The sequence below is a fragment of the Chinchilla lanigera genome, unplaced genomic scaffold, assembly GCF_000276665.1.
Source record: "Chinchilla lanigera isolate Chin_1 unplaced genomic scaffold, ChiLan1.0 scaffold00074, whole genome shotgun sequence".
NCBI lineage: Eukaryota > Metazoa > Chordata > Mammalia > Rodentia > Chinchillidae > Chinchilla > Chinchilla lanigera.
In genome coordinates, this window is record NW_004955475.1 from 4,450,920 (window position 1) to 4,471,048 (window position 20,129).

A 20,129-nucleotide genomic window follows, 5' to 3' on the forward strand; every position below is an offset into this window, starting at 1 on the left:
CTCTCGGTCCCCTGCCAACACCACGCCCGCACTTATTTGCATTTAAAGAGAAATGCACCGAGGAAAACAGTGGGCGGACCAGAGCATGCCAATCCACAGTAGCGATTGGGCCACAGGCCCGCCAATCAGGGCACGGACGCCCCACCCTGTGTCCAAAGAGTCCTAGGGAGGAGGGTATGGGGTAGCTGCCCAGAACCTGGGGAAGAGGAATCTGTGCAGGAGATGACTGTGGAGCTCCGGCTGCGGCGGTGGCGGCAGCGGCGGCAGCAGCAGCAAGAGCAGCGGTTTCGGTGCTCTCAGCCGCGACAGCTCCGGCCCCATCTGGGGCTAGAACGGCACAGCAAACAATAACTAGCCGGGTAGGGAGCCGGACCAGGCCGGGTAAGCCTAAGAAGCAGACAGGAGTCTCTGTCTGCTGGCTGTCGGGTGTATTACCGCGTGCTTCGCTTAGGTCGCCTGGCGGAGGGCACTGAGGGCTGGGCCGGTCGGAGTCTGGGTGTCTGGCTTCTCTCCGTTGGAGTCCGCTTTGCGGACGGTCCAGTGGACGGCGGAGCTGGCGTGAGTCCCCTTGAGGCGGGCAACTACGGCTGGGGGTGGGGTGGAGAGGGAAAACAGGCGGGCCGGCTAACCTGGGCCTTACCTCGGGCACTTGGAGGAGGAGATGGGCCCGCATGTGCTGCTGCGCGGTCCCGGGAGGGGCCCCGCCAATCTGCACCCCAAGCAGTGCATTTGTAGGCCTGGAGCACCGAAGCTTTGTTGTAGCACATTTGCTGGAACAGCTGTGTTATGCGGGTGCTGCTCACCCCCGCGGCCTTGTTGCGGCCCCTCCTTCTTCCCTCTCAGCTGTGCCTCTCCTGCCTCTCCTCTTTGCAAATGAAGCCAAGGCTTAGACACAGGTTAGAATATCCATGCTGTTTCTCCCCAAGTGGACCTCAGTTGGGCCCGTGGGCCGCCGGCTTCCCTTTGGAACTTTGGCCCTGTGGCCCAAGTCTCATCTTCTTCTCCTGGGCCTCTAAGGCGCATCTGGTGGAAGTCCTGACCGGTCGGCAGGCGAGCGGGCCATAACAGGGTTCTTTCTTTTCCTTGGGTTAGAGCCGCAGGGCCGCTTTGTCTCCCGTCTTGCCTCTTTTCCCCTTGCAGGGCATTGGCCCAGTTTTTTCTCTTCAGCCTCCTGTTTAAAAATAGCTATAGCCACGATGTTTGGGGTGGGGGGATGGATTTCGCTGCCAGAGGCGGAGAGGGACAGTCATTGTAGTAAGGAACTCACTGTGTGTTTGTGATCAAGCTAGCAAAGGAGCCAAACTCTATAACTTGGCAGTTACTTAAAAATCTTCATCCTTTTGGGTTGCTGTCATCGCCTGCTGCAGACACCTCTGACACTGGTGACCACCCTAACGTTGTACTTCACTTGGTCTTCCCAGTAGCAAGGGACTAAGCCTGACAGATGTGGCACAGCCAGGGCTCCCAGCCAGCAGCTGGATTACCCCCATAGAGCTATCCTCCATCTGGCCAAGTTTGCCTTGGCATGGACTGCTGCTTAAGGCAAGCCTTGTCCATACAAACACCTCCCTCTGCAGCTCTGCTCCCTGAAGCAGGGGCATGGGCAGGGCAGACAACACTGTGTTGCTGTTGGATTCTCTGCTCATCTGAGAATTCCAGCAGAGCCCCCTCCACCACTGTAGCTCGCTTCATTGGAACCCACCCACTGCACCTCACCTTGTAGCACCTCTAGCAATGGGCTCTAGGTCTTCCTGAGAAAGAGATAGGACATGACCATGACCGAGGGACTTTGCAGGCTGTTTCCAGACCTTTGACGAATCGATGAGAATAGATAGCCCAGCGAGCAGCAGGGCCCAGCAAAACCTGGACACCTTTGAGGTGAGGTAATGAGAGGCACTAAATCTCTTACTTGGGAAAGACTGGCTTGTGACTTTTTTGACTTCATCCAGAACTAGAGATTCCACACTATCTGTAGTCACTTCCTCCTACATCCACCAGACCCCCAACACAAACCTCTACTTGCAGCTCGGCATTTCCAGCTCAGGGCTACACCTGTCTGTCCCTCACCTTTGCCCCAGTCCAACAGCCACCTACTGTATCTGTTTTGTAGAACTCCCTTCCCCATACCCACACTGACTCATCCTGTACCTCTTCCCTCTCAGGCCTCAGTTCTCACCATACATTCCCCTGGTCCCTTTCCTGCCTTCCTCTTGCTACCCATGATGACTTCTTCCCTAGGGCTGCTGTGGCTCCTGGGACTTTTCAGGCTTAGGTTATAACAGGGGACAGACCATAAGTAAACTTCCCTGCCTCTGCTTTGTCTCCCTGTTGTTGTCAATGGCTGGGTTCTATCAGGACCCCACAGAGGAGTAACCTCAACCTGGACATCAAACATAGCCCTCTCACAGTCTAAGAGTAGAGAGTACTTCATGAATACTCTGGAAATACTTATTGTCTTTATATAACTTCCAAGACCTGCACCATTCCTGCTTTTGCTTGTCCTGATCCACATGAGTGATTAGACAGATGACATTCAAGTTTCAAATATTTACCGAGTTGCCTAATGAGGATGAAGAAAGGGGATGGTTTGCAACTATAAGAAAAAAAAATAAGTCATGATATATCCCCTCAATAATAATCTTAGGGTTGTGCCTGCCCAGACCCCAGGCATCGAATACCTTTGGTTACTGACTGATGAGCCTAGAGGCAGACTGCCATGGAGAGAAATGAAAGATCTATATATGCTGGCAGAGTTACCCTAGGAAGCTGCCAGAAAGTATAGGGGTTTAGTAAACAAAGTATAAGCAAAATTAAGGCTGGGAGCCGGTGGCTGGCAAGGAGGGTGAGTGAGGTTTTTGAGTCCCTTCTAGTTGAGATGATACGGCTCTGAGGTAGAGAAGAGGCTGGGCCTCAGTGCTGAGGATTCCTGAACCTAAACACCAGACTGTGGAATGGCAATGTAATCCTTCTGGGGGAAAGAACATTGTAGAGAACTAGGGGATATTTTGTGTATAACTGTGCTATACTAAAAATGAAAATTTTCTAAAGGTTTTAGAATAAGGTCTTAGAAAGTTAATGAAAGCATGCTGCAAATCAGGTAGGTAAGAGGACATCTGTAGATTTGGAAATAGACCCGAGGGTAGGCTCTCTCCAGAGAGAAGTTTCATGACTCATCCTTTCTTTTGGCCTTGTGGAGGCAAAGGAGGAGGGGGACCTAGAGCCTACATACCCATATGGTAGGGGTTCAGACGTGTCTTCCAGGCCTCTGCTGAACCCCTTCTTCTCAGCTAGATAGGCTTTTGAGGAGCAGGAGTTCAGACCACTGTTTTTACTGATGAGATTCCTGCGCCCTGGAAAGCGACAGGGGCTTGCTTAAGTTCTCGAAACTATTTAGGGAGAGGCTACTACCTCCTGTGTAGTGGCTCTTCGTACTATGTTTCACTGTCTTCAACTGCCTTCACCCAATATAGATTTCAATGCCTCCTTCCTTCCTCTTACTTCTTCCATTCTGTAAGACTGAGGGCAGGCTCAATTAATTTGGGGGCTGCATCTGAGGATCCCTTCACTCCTTTCTTATTTCTTTGTCTCTTGCTCTTAGTCTGCAGCCTGTTGGGGCTGAAGGTTTCAGAAGGAGAGAATATTGTTGGGAGAAGTTAGCAGTCTAATGAGTCTTTCCTAGTATACTAGAGGTGTTAAAAGTTCCTTAAGAACTGTTACATTTATACTCTTGGAATGTGTGTATGGTGGGAACACCCCTGCTCCACTGATCTAGGGAAATAAGGGAATGAGAGAAATAGCAGCAAGCATCACAGATCACAGGCTTGCTTGCAGAACTGAGAAGAAAGGGTTCCAGCTTCCTTACTTAACAGATAGGCAACTGAAGCTGGAAGGAGCTGCCTCCAAAGTATAAAGAAAATAATAAAGGATGGATGGAAGAGAACAAGAGGTGGATCTCTTGGAATAGGAAAGTGGTCCAAAGGAAAAAATGCAAGGGTGAGGAGGGGGGGAAGGGGAAATAAGTAGAATATGCCATGTGTAAGAACCTAGTAACCTCAATTAATATAGACATTATATGCCATAACATGAGCTAAGATTAATAATATCAACAAGAATGAAAAATGGGACGGGGAATTGGAGGAGGGAGGGGGAAGGGGATTAAATTTTTTTTTTAAAAAGCTGTGGTATGTACGTGTCACCACTCCCTAAGAGACACAAGCTGTGGTGTGTACATGTAACCACTCCCCAGGATGATTGTGAACTGCATGAACTGCAAGCATGTATTGATAAAATAAAAAATTTAAAATAAAAAAAAAAATCCCTGCCTCCAGTCCTGTCTGGGCAGATAAAATAGATGACAAAGGCAAAGCCCCCAGAAGAGGTATTTCATATCCTTCTTTTGTCACTTATTCCAGAGTCCCACATTTCGCCACCAGGAAATTCTTCCTCAGAGCTAATCTGAGCCTCTCATGCTACAGTTAACCTGCACGCATGCGTTTGTGTATGTGTGTGTGTGTGTGTGTGTGTGTGTTGAGGGGGTGGAGTTAACAACAGCTGGCTACCAGTATTCTTCAGTTTAACAATTCATTGGTGATTTCACAGGCATTAACCCTAAACTCTACTCACCAACTTCTCCCTTTTAAATTAAATGATCACATAGTCTTTTGTTTCCTCTACTTGGTCGTATTTTTTAAACCTTTGCATGTGTATGTGTCAGGCAGACAGGGAAGCCAGAACCACTGCAAGATGCACATGTCAACTGAATGAGGTTACATTGCATCTCCAGCTACCCTTTAGGGATGAAGGGAAAATATGGACAATAGAGAAACTAGCCTGAGGGGACTTGGTGGGCTCAGAGACAGGCATATTGGTGGTGTGGGGACCTTTTAAACCCTTTGATCTGCATTTCTTGTCACAGAGCCTTCATTGTGTTTATCTCCTACAGACTTTTTACCCCTGTTGGGCTTTTAAGCAGATACTAACCCTTCTTCCTTAGCCTGCATAGCTTAGCCCTCCCTTCCCATCTACTCAAACATCCCCACTGGGTGCGGCAACTCTTTTAAAAAACAGAGCTAGGCCAGGCAAGTTCTAGTCTCTCTGAATATTTGGAAATACCTATAGGCCAGGCCTAGTACATTTTGAAAGATTAAAATGTTACAGCTAGTGTTAGTGGTGCACTTCTATTTTGCAGAGGTGGACTGAGCCCAGCCAACTAGATATCCAGGCCTAGCAAGGCCTAGGACTCCCAAAGTCAACCCATTAACCCCTATCATGCCTCTTGACTCAGCAGTAAAATTGGGCACAGTACTACCTTCCCCCTAGCCTCTCAGCACAGTGTGAGGTAAGTGGATCTTCTGGTTCAGTCTTCCTTTTCTAGATGGGGAAACGGAGATCCAGAATATTAAAGAGAATTGCCCAGGGATGCATGTAAGTCCAAAGCACCTGGCCCCCAATTTGAAGGTCTCTTCTTCAAAGGACACTCTCCATATGCCCGCCAAGCCTATTTCCTCCCTTGTCCTCCCACATAGAGTATGGTGAAGAGAAGGGAGTGGCTACATAGAAAAGTCAGGGGTCTGCATTATTTGCTTGGCCTAACTGCTCCTCTATAGACTTTCTGTGGATACTCTGTCACTTCTGTGTCCTTGAGTTTAGCTCCTCTTGTTCTTTACCTAAGGGAGGACCTGCGGAGGGAGTGGAGCCTATTTCTGATTTCACCTTTGCTGTGCTAATACTGACATACTGGAAGCTTATGCAGGTACGGTACCTATCTCAAACATACTCCTCTCTGAGGTGACTTGGGAGATTGAGAGGGGAATAGCAAGTAGGTGGCTCCCAAAGGCCCTGTCATTTAGGTGAGAAGAGGACTTTAGCTCCCTGAGGAGAAAGCTAGCATATCAACAATACTTACCAGGGCTAGGGTTATAGTTCACTGGTATTATACTTTCCCAGCGTGTCCAGGGCCCTGGGTTCCATCCCCTAGTACCACAAGGAAAAAGAAAAAAAAGGGAAAAGAATCAAGTAAATTCATTTCTAAGGAGAAGCTGTGTCTAAATGACCACATCTCCTAGACTGAAGAGAACCCTCTGTGAATTTGTGACTGAGTCCCAGGGTCAAAAATTGAGGCTGACAAACCTGTAAGAAGCGTGTAGAGAGAGCAAGTCCTATAAATCAGACAAAGGGCTTTGACCTTGTGTGGAGGACCAGGCTATGCGATAGATTATGTGAGCTCTCTGTGTGACTTAAGGCCCACTCCGCAGTCCTGAAGTTGGTGTGACCTTGCTTCAGAAAAGGGGAAGAGCTACAGGGAAGGACACGTGCTCCCTGGCTATGGCCAGAATGCTAATAACCCAGCATTCCTGAGGCAAAAGAACCTCGGCAGAGGACAGTTGTCGAGATACAGACATCAGGGTTTAGAGAAAATCTGATTCCTCATTAATTTAATCCATATCCTCCCATTCTGTACAGTTGCTGTTCCATGAAATGCATGCTACCCCTCCCTTTGCATTTCTTGCTAGCCAATATAAATGCCTCAGTATCGGAGGTCCCCGGAGCCAGTCCACTAGACGCGAACTCCTCCCTGTACACCTTGTATCCTGAAGTTTGTCTCGTTTTTCTTTATCAGCCCTCCGTAACCCTGATCCTGTAAGCAGTGTGGACTAATTTGGTAAGTAGAGGACTGATGCACTGAAGTCAGTGTTGCAGGAAAATGAGTCTGATAATGGTGTGCAACATAGATGACATTGGAGCAGGGAGGCAGGGGACAAGATTTCAGCACTGAGGCGAAGAGGGACCATGAAGTTTGTGTCTTGAGGACCTTTGGTAGCAGCTAAGAAACTGAAGATCACTGCAAGCAGCTGCATCACAAGGGCCCATTATTGAATATCGACTCTGTGCCTACTGATCAGTTTGTCTTTACACTGAGCATATTCGGGCCTTATCATGACCCTGGATGGTATGTAGCATTTTGTTTATTTTACAGAAAAAGCATTTAAGTCTCAGAAAGGTTAGGCCACTTTCTCAAACCAAACACCTTGTAACGATTTATTCTACAAACTCCAACTGAATTAGAATACAGTTGAATCAACACCATTTGAGCGCCTGCTGTGTGCTACCAGTAGCTATAGTGACCATAAAATGGAGAGTACATTTGAGAAAGATAAAGGGACAGATTGAGGCCTGTCACAGTGGATGCAGCAAGGATGAATATGTAAACAAATTGAGAGAGCAGGGAAGATAAAACTCAGTTTGAGTTTGTTCTGCGTCTGCAGTCAGTGAACTGCCTCCTGGAGAAGAGGTGCCCGTCACCAGGAAGATTACAAAATAGGGGAGTGGTCATTGCAAAGCCAGCTAAGAGCGTTTCTGACAGCAGCCTCCACAGCTTTACAGAAGTGTACCAAGCCAGGTAGCCCTTCTTTCAGCCCATAAACTGTTTTTAAAGTAGGCTTCTGCTGTAGGATTTCAAAATGTTCCATATCATCTCCCTGGTCCTTCTCTTTAACTCAAATCCCGCATCTTTTGTCCACAATGGCAGGTTTTTATTTGAACCTTTTTTGGGCCCCTCAAACTTATCTGTCAAGAACATGGAGAGAAGTCGGGCATGTTCCACAGTTTTGGGGTAGTGGTGACGATGTTTCTGATGAGGAGAACAGTCACAGGCTAGGCCAAAAGGTCCCTTAGATTCTAAGTCAATAGGTTTTCTGAAATGTGCTGGCTAGGACCAAAACAGTAGCAGCTGGTGAAGACTGGAAATTCTGCCGAGATGGCTATGAAGGGTAGGATAGGAAAGGAAGAGGACGGCTCATGTATGTGTGAGGGGAACTTTCCCAGTCCTTGTGGCTCAGCCTTCCCCCTTTAATCGAGACCCACACAGTACAATAGAGTGGAATGAAACTAGAACTCAGGAGGCTTGGGAGCTAGTGTGTTTGTGTCACCATCCCACTGTGTGATCGTTTTTTTTTTTGGTTTTTCTCCGGTACCGGGAACCGAACTCACAAACTTGCGCTTGCCAGGCAGGTGCTTTGCCGCTGAGCTAAATCCCCAGCCCCCCACTGTGTGATCTTTTCCAAGCCTAGGCACATTTTCCTTCTGAGTGACAATGAGTAACCATCCCCCACTAGGCTTTAATGATTAATGGGTTGCTGGGAAAGGCAAATAGTGGGTGGGGACTTGTAAACTGGTAGGTACCCTAAATGAAGGGGTATCTGTCAATTTGCATTTCTTTTGCTGTTGATACTTTTAGCCAGGTTTGAAGTTTTGTCCTTTCTGCCTTAGGCTAGAGAATCTGACTGATTAAAATTCCTAGGTGATCCACAGATTTTAGCCAGTAGCTGACTCTTAGGAGTCTCTGAACATTAAAATTTAGCCAAAAGAACAGATGAGGCCTCCTGTAGGATGACTACATAGTCATCCTCATTTACCATTTAGAAATTGAGAACCAAATATTAATACAAGTTGTTACAATGAGCTTCTACTACTTTATGCATTTTATTTGATACTTCATATATACAGGTTCTGAAGCTTACAATAGCTTTAAGAAGTAGAAACTCTCAATAGCCTCATTTTACAGTTAAGGAAACTTAAGTGTAAACGTGTGAAATAACATTCTGACTGCTACCCTGGTTGACAGAGCTGATTCCTGCGGCTAGCTCTGAGGGTGGGGAAAGTAGACTTCCCATTCTCTCCATTCCTTCCTTATCCTCACTCTGTAATATATACAGAAGGGAAGGGTGGACTCAGAGTGCCCTTATCTCCAGGAAGACTGCTTGGAAAAGTCCTGGAAAACTGCAACTGATCAAGACCGTGCCTCTGGAGCTACTGCACAAATCCATAATCTTCTCTTTCTTCCCTTAACTCAGCCTTCCCTAAATTGGTTAAGCTGGCCCCAGGAAGCTGGGCTGGGAGTAGTATGTGCAAAACTCAGGCTGCAGCTGCTTCCTTTTCCCCAAGAAGGGTCTCTGGCTCAGATCTGTAGTTTGACTGGATGGGAGAAGGAAGCTTTGCCCTTATACCAACCTTTCACTGCTCTCAGAATGGCCTGAAAGTAGCCCTGGGAGCTGGCATGGCTTAGCATTCTCTACTACAACCTTTTTCCTTCCTATAATAGTAACAGCTGGACCAGACTAGTTTGGAAGAAGTACCTTACTCACCAGCCCACCTGAAACTTAGTCACACTAATTAAAGAACCCAAGGATTGAGGGGTGCTGCACTTGGTAGGATACTTCTTAGCAGAAACTCTGCAGGAAGCTAGCTTCATCCCAAGGAAGCTGCAGAGTCTGTCCCTTGTTATTCTTTTTGCTTTCTACCCCAGTTGTCTCCTGGTGAACTCTTACGTTCCTAAGTGAAGGCAGCATAGCCTATTGGAGAGGGACAGCTTTGGGACCTGGTGTATTAGCAAGGAGTACAAAGAGGCCTAGAATGGACATAGGTAGGTGGGAGACTGGCAGCTATGGCAGGCTCTTGTTATCCTCCTTTTCAGTGTCCTGGTGCACATAGGCAGAGACACTACGAGTGGCTGGAAGAGGAACATGCCTTTGGGAGAACAAGGCAAGAGAAACATGGTAAGATATAAGGTTTCAGGGCTGGTTCTTGCCAGCAAAGGTAACAGTGGGCCTGAAGTAGGGAAACAGAATCTCCATTACAGGAACACAACCTACCTAACTTATCTGCTCTTCCCACACACAGAGGGTTTTTAAAACTGCTCTTAGCAAATAATTTTGTATAGATCTACACTTTTAAAAATTGAGAAATAAAACCCTTTTACATCTGGCTTTCCAAATGTTATTACCATTCAGTCCATAGACAGGGGCACGTGTCATTCCCTGTAGCTCCTCCTCGTTTCTAAAGCAGGCTCACACCGACCTCAGGACTGGGGAGTGGGGCTTAAGTCACACAGAGGGCCCCTCATAATCTGTCACGTAGCCTGGTCCTCAACACAGGGTCAAATCCCTTTGCCTGACCTACAGGACTTGCTCACTCTACATGCTTCTTGCAGGTCTGTCATCCTCAATTTCCTGACCCTGGGCCTCAGTCACAAATTCACACTATGGTCCAAAGCAACCAACCTATCCCTTCATTTCCACACAGGAAATGGATGTATGTCACATGAAAAGCCTCTTGTGTATGGTCTCCTGCTTTCTATGAAACTGGGTCCTAACTTAGAAGCGGATAATAGTAACAGTAATGCTAATATTTCTTATTTGCACTGTACTTTTCAAAGTGCTTTTTTGATGCCACTTATGTCATCTAATCCTCACTCATCTAATGACCACTGCAATTGGACTAGCCAGGTAAAGAGATAAGTAAAGGAACTTTTGTGATCTCATGGTCTCAGAATAGCTCACAATCTCAGTAGCTACCTTGACCTGTTTGGAGTGCCCTGGCCGACAGGTAGCTGGCATGACTTGGACTTCCTGTGGACCATGGCTCCTTTTGCAACACTGCAGCTGCCTGTGACAGGAAAAAGGACAACATAGTAGCTTCACTTCTACCCTTACAGAGCACAAGATCAAGGGCAAGACAAGACCCAAAGGGATTTGCCCTCTAGCTAGGGTATCAAGTTTCTGGAAATCAACCCTGTTTTATTTGGGGTTATGCTAACAAGGTACTTTATAAGGAATCATGCCTTAATACTCAACTTAAGGAATAATGGGGGCTATTCTTTAAGGCCTATATGTTGTGGCTTCAGACTGTTGCATATAGGACTCTCTCCCTATTAGAATAGGAGCTCCCTGAAATCAAGAATGGGTTTCTCTTCTTTGTCTGCTCTGTAACACTGAACTTGGTGCACATAACTTACTACACATGTTTTTACTTCATCCCTGAAATTACTGACAAGATTGTTATTATGGTGTTGGAGATAGGATGGCAATAATAGAATCGTTCTGTGAAGTTTTATTCCCCTCTGCAGCATTCATGAAACAAACCTCTCCTGAACATTTAGTAAGTGACAGGCATTGAGCTAAGTGCTGCAGAGCAGATCAAGCATGGAGGCCTCCAGCCCTTGCTTTTAAAGGGAGCTCCTAGTCTAATAGGAAGTCTTATATGTAATAGTCTAAAGGTCACTAGGGTTTTGCAAAATGATGGCTGCAGTCACTGTAAAATACAAGCCTGGTGGGGGTAGGGAGACCATGGTGGGAGTGTGGAAGGAAAGGGAGGTATTTTGGGAAGGTTGGTTGTTAGTTCTTTTTGTTTCATCTCTGTTGGCACTGGGGTTTTTGGAGAATTGGGAACCTAGACCAAAAGGGTATGGCTTGCTTCTTGTTTATTTGCTTAAATAGCTATGAAGAGCCTGTCTCCCAGACCAGAAGCATGAATCATGTAGAGTTGAGCCTTCTAGGAGTTGCCTTCCCAGAAAAGGAGCTAGATGAGGCCAAAATAATGAGAGGAAGAGAGAAAATCTGCCTTTTGGTTCTAAAGTAGAGTGGAGAGTGATTCCACTTGTCAAAGGCAACATTAAAATCTCTTCTCAGGAGGATAGTCAATAGAGTCTCACCTAGGCCAGCCTCTCAGACAACCCCTATGAACGGGAGGTGTTAGTAGGCCTCCTGGATGCAGGATACTGAAGCCCAGATTATATTTTTCCTGAGGCACTTACATTGTCAGAGTAAGTTCTGCATTGCATCTCTGGTCTGCAAATTTGTGAGACTGCTTCTCTGGAGTTTTGTAATCTCTCTTGGCAACCAATAGCAACACTAGGCCTTTTGTACATCTGCAGTTGCCTCTGCCCAGTGCTCCCCTGAGTTTAGGGTGGCCTGAAAGAAGTAGATTGGTAAGGAAGCAGCTAGCGACAACTGTCTACTGCTCAGTGTAGGGTTTCGTTGACTTGGGGCCTAGAAGGGGCTGGCTCAATGACCCAAGCACATAGAGTGAATGAAGTTTTTCCCCACATTGTCTTCCTTTGCCCATGGTTCCACTTAAGCTTGAGACCACAGATACCTGTGAAAACAAACCCAACCTGGGTGCTTGCTCACCGGTATCTACCTCTTTGTCTTTGTCTCTCTCGTCTCCTCCAGGCGGCCCTGTGATTCTTCTTGACTGATGATATAACACCACCTGGAAGCTTGAGGCTGCGTTACCACCTGAACATACCTGAGTTTTCCCCCGCATCATGGAGACTCAAAAGAATGAAGCTGCTCAGACCAAGGGAGTGGCGACTTCTGGGGATAACCAGGACCAGGAGGCAGAGAAAGGAGCCAAGCACAAGACAGATGAGGTAACAGAAGGGCCAGTGTCAGAGCGACACTCATCTGGCCCTGGTAGACTGAAGAAAACTGCTATGAAACTCTTTGGTGGCAAGAAGGGAATCTGTACTCTGCCTAGTTTCTTTGGAGGGGGACGAAATAAAGGTTCTGGAAAAAACATCTCCAAGAAGGGTCTAAGAAAAAGCAAAACACATGATGGCCTGAGTGAAGTAGCCCATGACGCTAAAGATGTTGTCAGTGAAGAAACTGGCTACTCCCTACCTTTTCCTGGTTCACTCTGCCAATTTCCCAGCTCCCAGAGTACCCATGGGGCTTTGGAGATAGGCTACAGGCATAAAACATCTGTGGCGGGAGCCACCAAAAATGTTGGAGCTGACAAGATAGCCCCTGCTCCAAAGCCAAAGAAAGGCCTGAAAGATTTTTTTAACAGTATCCGCCGTCACCGGAAGAGCAGGGTTGCTAGAGCTGAGCAAAGTGAGCCATGGGCCAAGGCACCTGAGGGGGCCAGAGCTAGATCTCATGAGCATGTGAGCTCAGTCCCTGTGCCTTGCTCTGAGGAGACCCTCCAAGCCCCTGCAAAGGAAAATGCCAAACCCCAAGATACTCCAGGGCCAAAAATATCTCCAGCACCAGAGCCTTCTTTACCAGCTACGGAGAAGATAGCCTGTAAAAATCTAGAAAAATCCATAGGAATCTCTGCCTCATCACTTGTACAGCCCAAGCTTGCCCCTGAAGCCAGTACCCTAGAGGAGTCCCACAGGCAAATGGCAGATAAGGTTGTGTTGGCAGAGCTAAATCCACCCAATGGCCCTATGGGGGATCAGCTGAGCCTCCTCTTTGGGGATGTCACATCCCTGAAAAGCTTTGACTCATTGACAGGTTGTGGTGATATTATAGCAGAACAGGACATGGATAGTATGACAGACAGCATGGCTTCTGGGGGTCAGAGGGCCAACAGAGATGGGACCAAGCGAAGTTCTTGCCTGGTGACCTACCAAGGAGGTGGAGAAGAAATGGCCTTGCCAGATGATGATGAGGAAGAGGAAGAAGAGGATGAGGAGGTAGAATTAGAGGAGGAAGAAGAAGCCAAAGAAGAAGAAGATGATGACTTAGAATATCTTTGGGCAACTGCCCAGATGTACCCAAGGCCCAATCTTAATCTAGACTACCATTCCACCACATCCCCAGGCCACCATGGCTATGTGCTCCTTGACTCAGTTCAGTCCTATGCTGGTCTTGCCCCTGGAGAACTTTTGACTCCTCAGAGTGACCAGCAAGAGTCTGCCCCCAATAGTGATGAAGGTTACTATGACTCCACCACACCTGGATTTGAGGATGATTCGGGTGAGGCACTGGGGCTTGTCCACAGGGATTGCTTACCCAGAGACAGCTATAGTGGAGATGCCCTATATGAGTTTTATGAGCCAGATGACAGTCTTGAGAACTCTCCACCTGAGGATGACTGCCTTTATGACCTCCATGGTCATAGCTCTGAGATATTTGATCCCTTCTTGAACTTTGAGCCCTTTTCCTCTTCTCGGCCTCCTGGGGCAATGGAAACAGAGGAAGAAAGGCTAGTGACTATACAGAAACAGTTGCTGTACTGGGAACTTCGTAGGGAGCAGCTTGAGGCCTGGGAGACGTGTGCTCGAGAGGTGCACGCCAGGGAGCCCCACAACAGAAAGGCCTATACCCAAGAGGCTCATGCCATAGAGGCATGTGCTCGAGAGACTCAGACTTGGGAATCTCATTCCGGGGAGGCTGAAACCCAAGAAACCCAAGGCCCAGAGGGTCGTGCTATAGAGGTTAAAGTCCAAGAAGCCCAGGCCTGGCAGGAGAAGCCTATTTTGGAGTATCAGATGAGGCCCTTAGGCCCATCAGTGATGGGCCTGGTGGCAGGGACATCAGAAGCCTCTCAGACTTCCCACCAAGGAAGCACTTCAGCTTTCCCTGCCACTGCGAGCAGTGAGCCAGACTGGAGGGACTTCCGTCCTCTGGAGAAGCGTTTCGAGGGAACCTGCTCCAAGAAAGATCAAAGTACCTGTCTGATGCAGCTTTTCCAGAACAGTGCCATGTTCGACCCAGACACGCAAGAAGTCAATTTTGGAGGCTCTCTCAGGAGGGCCTACCCTACTTATTCACCCCCCGCGGAACCAGAAGAGGGGGGTGAAAAGGAAGGGAATGTCGCTGTGAGTTTCTCACAGGCCCTAGTGGAGTTTACTAGCAATGGAAACCTTTTTTCTAGCATGTCTTGCAGCTCGGATTCTGACTCCTCCTTCACTCAAAACCTCCCTGAGCTGCCCCCCATGGTGACCTTTGACATAGTTGATGTGGAGCGAGAAGGGGAAGGGAAGTGTGAAGAGAATCCTGAGTTTCACAATAATGAAGACCTTGCAGCCTCCTTGGAAGCTTTTGAGCTGGGCTGTTACCACAAACATGCCTTCAACAACTACCACAGCCGATTCTACCAAGGTCTATCTTGGGGTGTAAGCAGCCTCCCTCGATATTTGGGGCTACCTGGCATGCACCGTCGACCTCCACCTGCTGCCATAGCTCTCAACAGGAGAAGCCGATCTCTTGACACTGCAGAGACCCTGGAGCTGGAACTCTCTAATTCTCACCTGGCCCAGGGCTGTCTGGACTCTGAGCTTCAGGCCCAGCAGGAAGATTCAGACGAAGAAGATGAAGGGGAGGAAGAATGGGGCCGAGTCAGTTCTCTGTCGCTCTATACTGAACCCCCAGGGGCTTACAGATGGTCTACCTGGGCTCCCTGTCCTCTTCCAGTGAGGCCATGCCCTGCCTGGATAAACTCCAGCCAGTTGGGTGGGCCTTCCAGCCAGTCTCCGTATGGGCAAGCAGCCTGTTGTGTACCTCCTGTAGCCATGTCAGCATCAGGGCCAGAGCCAGAGACAATAGCACCTGGGGAATCTAGGCCGCAGATAGCCCGGCCTTCACACCTCCCCCTGCCCATGGGCCCTTGCTATGATCTCCAGCCACAGGCCTCCCAGAGTGTGAGAACCAGGCCTCAAGATGTGTTAGTGCCTGCTGATGAGCCCAGTTGTTCCTCCAGTACTGGAAGATTCAGCCCCAGCCCTTTGCACCAGGCTAAACCTGTGGGCATCACTCACGGCATCCCTCAGCTGCCTAGGGTCCAGTCTGAGTCCTCCCAGCCTCAGCCCAGTCACTACAGGGCTTCCAGCCTTGACCTGTCAAAGGAAAAGACTGAGCAAGGTGCCTCTCTTCCCACAAGCTACTCCTCCACTGCTATGAATGGAAACTTAGCCAAGTAGTCATCATCAGTTCTGGAGTAGGGGCATGGGGCCTGAGCATGTGAATGGGGATTAGGGGTTGGGCAGAGGGGTGGGGGTGGGTATTGCTGTTTAACTTGAAAATCCTTTTGTGGAGGAAAACTCCTCTGGGTTTTCACTTTTGTTTTCCCCTTTCCCACTTCTGCCATCTATGGCCACGTTCAGCTCAAGAACGTCTGCCCAGAAAGCCTACTGCTGCTGTGCTCCAGTTTTTGTTTTCAGGGTTTCTTCTTGTGACCAATGCAGGATTTGGGATGCTATAATTTTGTGCCTATTCAAGTTGCCAAGTTAGTGATTATATATATCATGCATCCTAGACAAACTCTAAACCTTTACCGTCTTCTGTTCCCTCCCCCTAGTTAATGATGAACTGACGAGCAGCCAAGTCTGTATGTACTGCTTTTCACTTGGGGATGGGGGGCTGTTTGCTGTTAGCAATGTGAAGTTATGGTACAGATCCTCCCCCTCACATTCAGCCTTGGCATAGCTGTCACTATTACATCAAATGACTGTAAGCTATTCATGCCAGCTAGGTATGCTTAAGATCAAGTAGCATGTGTCTAACTCCTTATCGCTGTGGACTTTGGCATCATCACCAGATGGGGCCTTTTAACTTGGCCTGCCATAGTTTGGATTGAAGACAAAAACACTAATCCCCTTAATGGAATGATTAATTTTGTCCAGTTGCAAACAAAGGATTAAAAAAAAGTTCTATTGTGGACACTGCCATAGTCATGAGCTCTGGAATGATAGGAATTTTTTTCTTTCTTCTCTTAACCCTGTGATCGCTTGAGTTACAGACACTTGAATTTTCACTTTGTCCTGTAAGAGAAGTTTTCATAATCTCACCGTAGTCTTTTCATGGAAATAAGGCAAGAAACACAACCTATATTAGACTTGGCTATAGGGAGTGGGCTTTTTGTGGGATACAGGGGCAGGGAAAAAGGAGGTCCATTTGTCCCAGCTGGCAAGAGAGGAGATTTCATACTGTGGAGCTTGAGCCAGCCCAACTTCTTATAAAGGAAAATTGCTTCTCCCCAAAACCAAAAAGTTTCTTAAGCCTTGCTCACCTCTTATTTTGGATGTTATAAAGAGAGACTAGGCTTGCACTCTTACCACAGGATACCAAAGGCAACTCAGCTGCTATTACCAGCACTCTGAAGAACTTTCATCTTTCAACTAGTCAAGTCTTTAGCATCACCAAAGGACCAGGCTTCTTGAGAGGAAAGACTGTGGTATGCCCTCACTCTTATCAAACTACAAGATTCTGATTCGTGTGGCAGTTTCAGTCCTTTATGAAATGAATAGCACCCTCTCTTCTGCATCCATGAGTTTTCATGTTGAACTAGGTTGGAAATACTGGTGATGAAGAGTTTGCTGTCAGGAAGACATTGCAACAGTCTAATCTTCTCATGCCCAACTTCTCATTAATCCCCCTAAGGGAAAGATGCTTTTAAATTTCTTTATTGGAAATGGCATGGACATTTTGTGTTACCTGGATGTGTTGACCTAAATTATCATTCTTGCCTTGTCTGACCCTCCCTCCAGCCATCTTTATGCCTGTTAAGAGAAGTCAACAGAGCTCTTGCCATTCCTGAGATATGGCAATTTAAGCTTGGAACAGATGCTGATGGCTCACTGAATCAAGGTGATTTTGAAGGAAAGTGCTCCTTGGCAAGGGGCTGTATTCATCCAGGCTCTTTGTCATGATGCTCAGATTTGGGCTGGTCTCATAACCTTCCCTAAAAAAAGCAGACCTGCCTGGCAGGTGTTATGTCCCTGGAAGTACCACACGAGTTTCTGTGATGCCAGCAACACACCTCAAGGAACCCTGACCAGCTCTCCAGGCTAATATTTGCTATACTGTGAAGAAATGCATCTGCCATGGAGCAGAAAAATGGAAGGAATGTCCACCCCATCTCAGCACAGCATTCCAAGAGAGAAGTTACCAGATTCCCACCATTTAGCCTCTTACCAAAACTGCTGTGGAAGGGTAAGGCTGAAATTGTCCTGGCTATTTGGCCAGAAGGAAACACCAAATGCCTTTACAACAGGAGAAAACCCACCTCACTCTGCATTCAGGGCAACTTGAGCTCCTATCTGAGTGTGGACTGTACCAGCCACACAGATGGTAGCTATCACCAGCCTCTATATCCTGCTGGAGAAGGCCGGTCACCAAATCTGGGGAGAGGAAAAGGAAGTTTTCAGCCCTTGGCCAAGAGCAGAGGGCTACCCTCAGGATCAAAAGGTCAGCAAGATGCACTGACTCTGTAGAGAGCTGTTATAACCTTAATATACTTTGCTGGGCTTTGGAAGCTTACACACCAGCGTAGGACCTGGGGTTAATTAGCAATTCATGGTTTGGACATCATCACTGCCTCCAAGCTCCTTCACTTCTCTGGCTAGCCCAGGGACAGGGTCCTTATTACCAAAAGTGGGGCAGTTGGGTTTCATGGCTAAAGAAGCATGCCCCTTTGAGTCTCTAGAGCTTAGAAACTTATGACTAAATGCCAGCTGCATTTTTGAAGAGAAATACTTGGCTGGGAATATCTGGTGATGGCAGCACAGATTGGCAGTGGGAGAACCAACCAAATTCTAGTCCTATGTTAGTGTTTGATAGCTCCGATCAAGAGAATTCCCACGTAAGACCAGTCCTTCAGGGACCAGCGAATGTTGATAGAGAAGTCTACCCAGCAGCCCTCTCCCAAGGCCAGGATAATAGCTTCTTGGTGCTTTAGAGTCTCCAAGGAAGCCTTTCCTGCTCAACTGGCTTTAGCCCGGGTACTGGGACACAAGTTTCCCAGGATAAAGACTTAAGTAAACAGTCTCTCCCTCAAGGAGGAAAGTAGCTTTCTACACTAAGAAGGTTGGGTGTGTGCCCTCGTCCTACTGCCAGTGGCTTTCCCATCTGTGCTGCCATCCTACCTGCCCTTGACCCCCAGGCCCCATTGCTAGAGGGAGACATAAGGAGTTTAGCAGGAAGACTTCAAGTTTACCCATGTGTATGTTGCATCCAAGTTGATACATATACATATATATATATATGTATATGTATCAAAAGTCAATTATCTATTTTTGTATTGTTTGCATTTTATATTCATGGAAAACAATGTTTACCAATTGTTCTTTTCTGATATATTTTATTTTTAAAAGGTGCTGTTTATAGTTTTAAACAAAAGATGACTACAAAAATCACTGCTGCTTCTGCAGAGGGCTGGGCTTTCAACTATCTAGGGCCCACTTTCTCGTTTCCCGCTTCCCACTCCTGCCATAATGCGCTGTTTGTTCCCTCCCCAGCATGATAGGAACAGCAGATGTCCAAGTACTGAAGACAAATGCTAGGTACCTAAGGTATGCATAATCAGGTAGACAGTGTGTTGTTTTATGGCTTTATGTTTTTCCCTTGTATCCTTCATTTTGTGTACACCTTCTCAAAGTGCTCATCTCTCTTTTTTTTATATTTCATGCTTCCGTTTTGAAACCGGTGTTTCCTTCTTGTACTATTTGTCATATTGAACTTTTCCAAAGGAGCATTTTGGAAACATTCTCCATCCAGGAAGGAGGGCATAGCTTTTAAGCCACATCCCTTTCCTCAAGATGCTGGGAGAGACAAATGGCAATGATGCTCCAACCATCAGGAATTAATTATCTCATTAAGGAAATCCTTGGATGAGACTTTCCTGGAGCTCAGATTGTAGATTGTGACACCAAGAAGAGACTTTGAGGAACTCTTTGATCCTTCTTGCTGCTTTGGGGGACTTTCTTCCTACCACTGTTCCCCCTTCCCTACCCTGCTCCAGCTCATATGTGGATGATACTTTGGGAAACAGTGATTTTCCAGGTAATGGCTTATTGGCCTGATCCTCCATTTTTCCATCCTATAGTCATTCAAAAGAAGAAAGCTCATATTGATGTATATGTGTGTGTTAAACCTATTAAGAGATTGGGCTTTGATTATTATTGTTGTTGCTACTGGTGCTTATTTCCACTGCTGGTATATAGGAGTGGGGCGGGAGAAGAAAACAGGAGTGTATATTTAGGTCATGTTAAATAAAATGTCTTGGGGAACAAGGGAAGAAATTAGGAACTACAGTACATCCTCACCATAGATGTAAGACTTCTATCCCAGTGTAGAGGGGCGTATGGTCCCTTGCCGTGTCTGAAATTTCCCTGAGGTATCACAGAATAACTTGGATTTTGACCTCTCTACTCCTAGCTCTCAATGACATCTCTATATCTTGATGCACTGCCTGTATGTTACAACATATATTTCTTTTGCTGAATACTAATAAATTTGGGTACAGGAGGGACCCCACCTGCACATCACTGAAGTGCATTCTTGTCACTTACTCCACAGCAACATGCCTGGGATCTGTGGTTGGTAGGTTTGCTTGAAGGAAAATGGAGAACTGAGAAAGTGGGGGAAGGGGCATCCAGCAGGGGAAATAAACCAGAGCTGAAAAAGATCAAAGAAAACTTCAGTTCTTTCAGACCAGGCCCTGTATCCCAGTCAGATTATATGCCAGTAAACACTACGACACCATCTACATGTTGAGACCTGCCCCTTCTTTTTGCACTGCCAGTGGCTAGCTGGCACCTCTAAAGTTAATCTGTTTGTGCTGCC

General features: G+C 47.1%; 1 protein-coding gene across 6 annotated transcripts; it reads left to right on the forward strand.

Annotated features, from left to right (window-relative positions):
* Positions 1-174: 174 nt before the first annotated feature.
* On the forward strand, positions 175-19,831 carry Amer1 (APC membrane recruitment protein 1). Of its 6 annotated transcripts, XM_005401556.2 has the most exons (5): positions 175-381; positions 5,672-5,752; positions 6,620-6,661; positions 9,473-9,554; positions 12,009-19,831. In XM_005401556.2, the coding sequence occupies exon 5, from the start codon at positions 12,104-12,106 to the stop codon at positions 15,485-15,487; it is 3,384 nt and encodes a 1,127-aa protein (XP_005401613.1). In that variant the 5' UTR covers positions 175-381; positions 5,672-5,752; positions 6,620-6,661; positions 9,473-9,554; positions 12,009-12,103; the 3' UTR covers positions 15,488-19,831. The 6 variants fall into 6 exon arrangements, with proteins under 6 accessions (XP_005401613.1, XP_005401615.1, XP_005401614.1 ...); XM_005401558.2 differs by lacking the exon at positions 9,473-9,554; XM_005401557.2 differs by lacking the exon at positions 5,672-5,752.
* The last annotated feature ends 298 nt before the right edge of the window (positions 19,832-20,129 follow it).

Bases quoted from the DNA above. Each gene is read 5' to 3' on its own strand.
- Amer1 (XM_005401556.2), top strand. From the start codon at position 12,104: ATGGAGACTCAAAAGAATGAAGCTGCTCAGACCAAGGGAGTGGCGACT.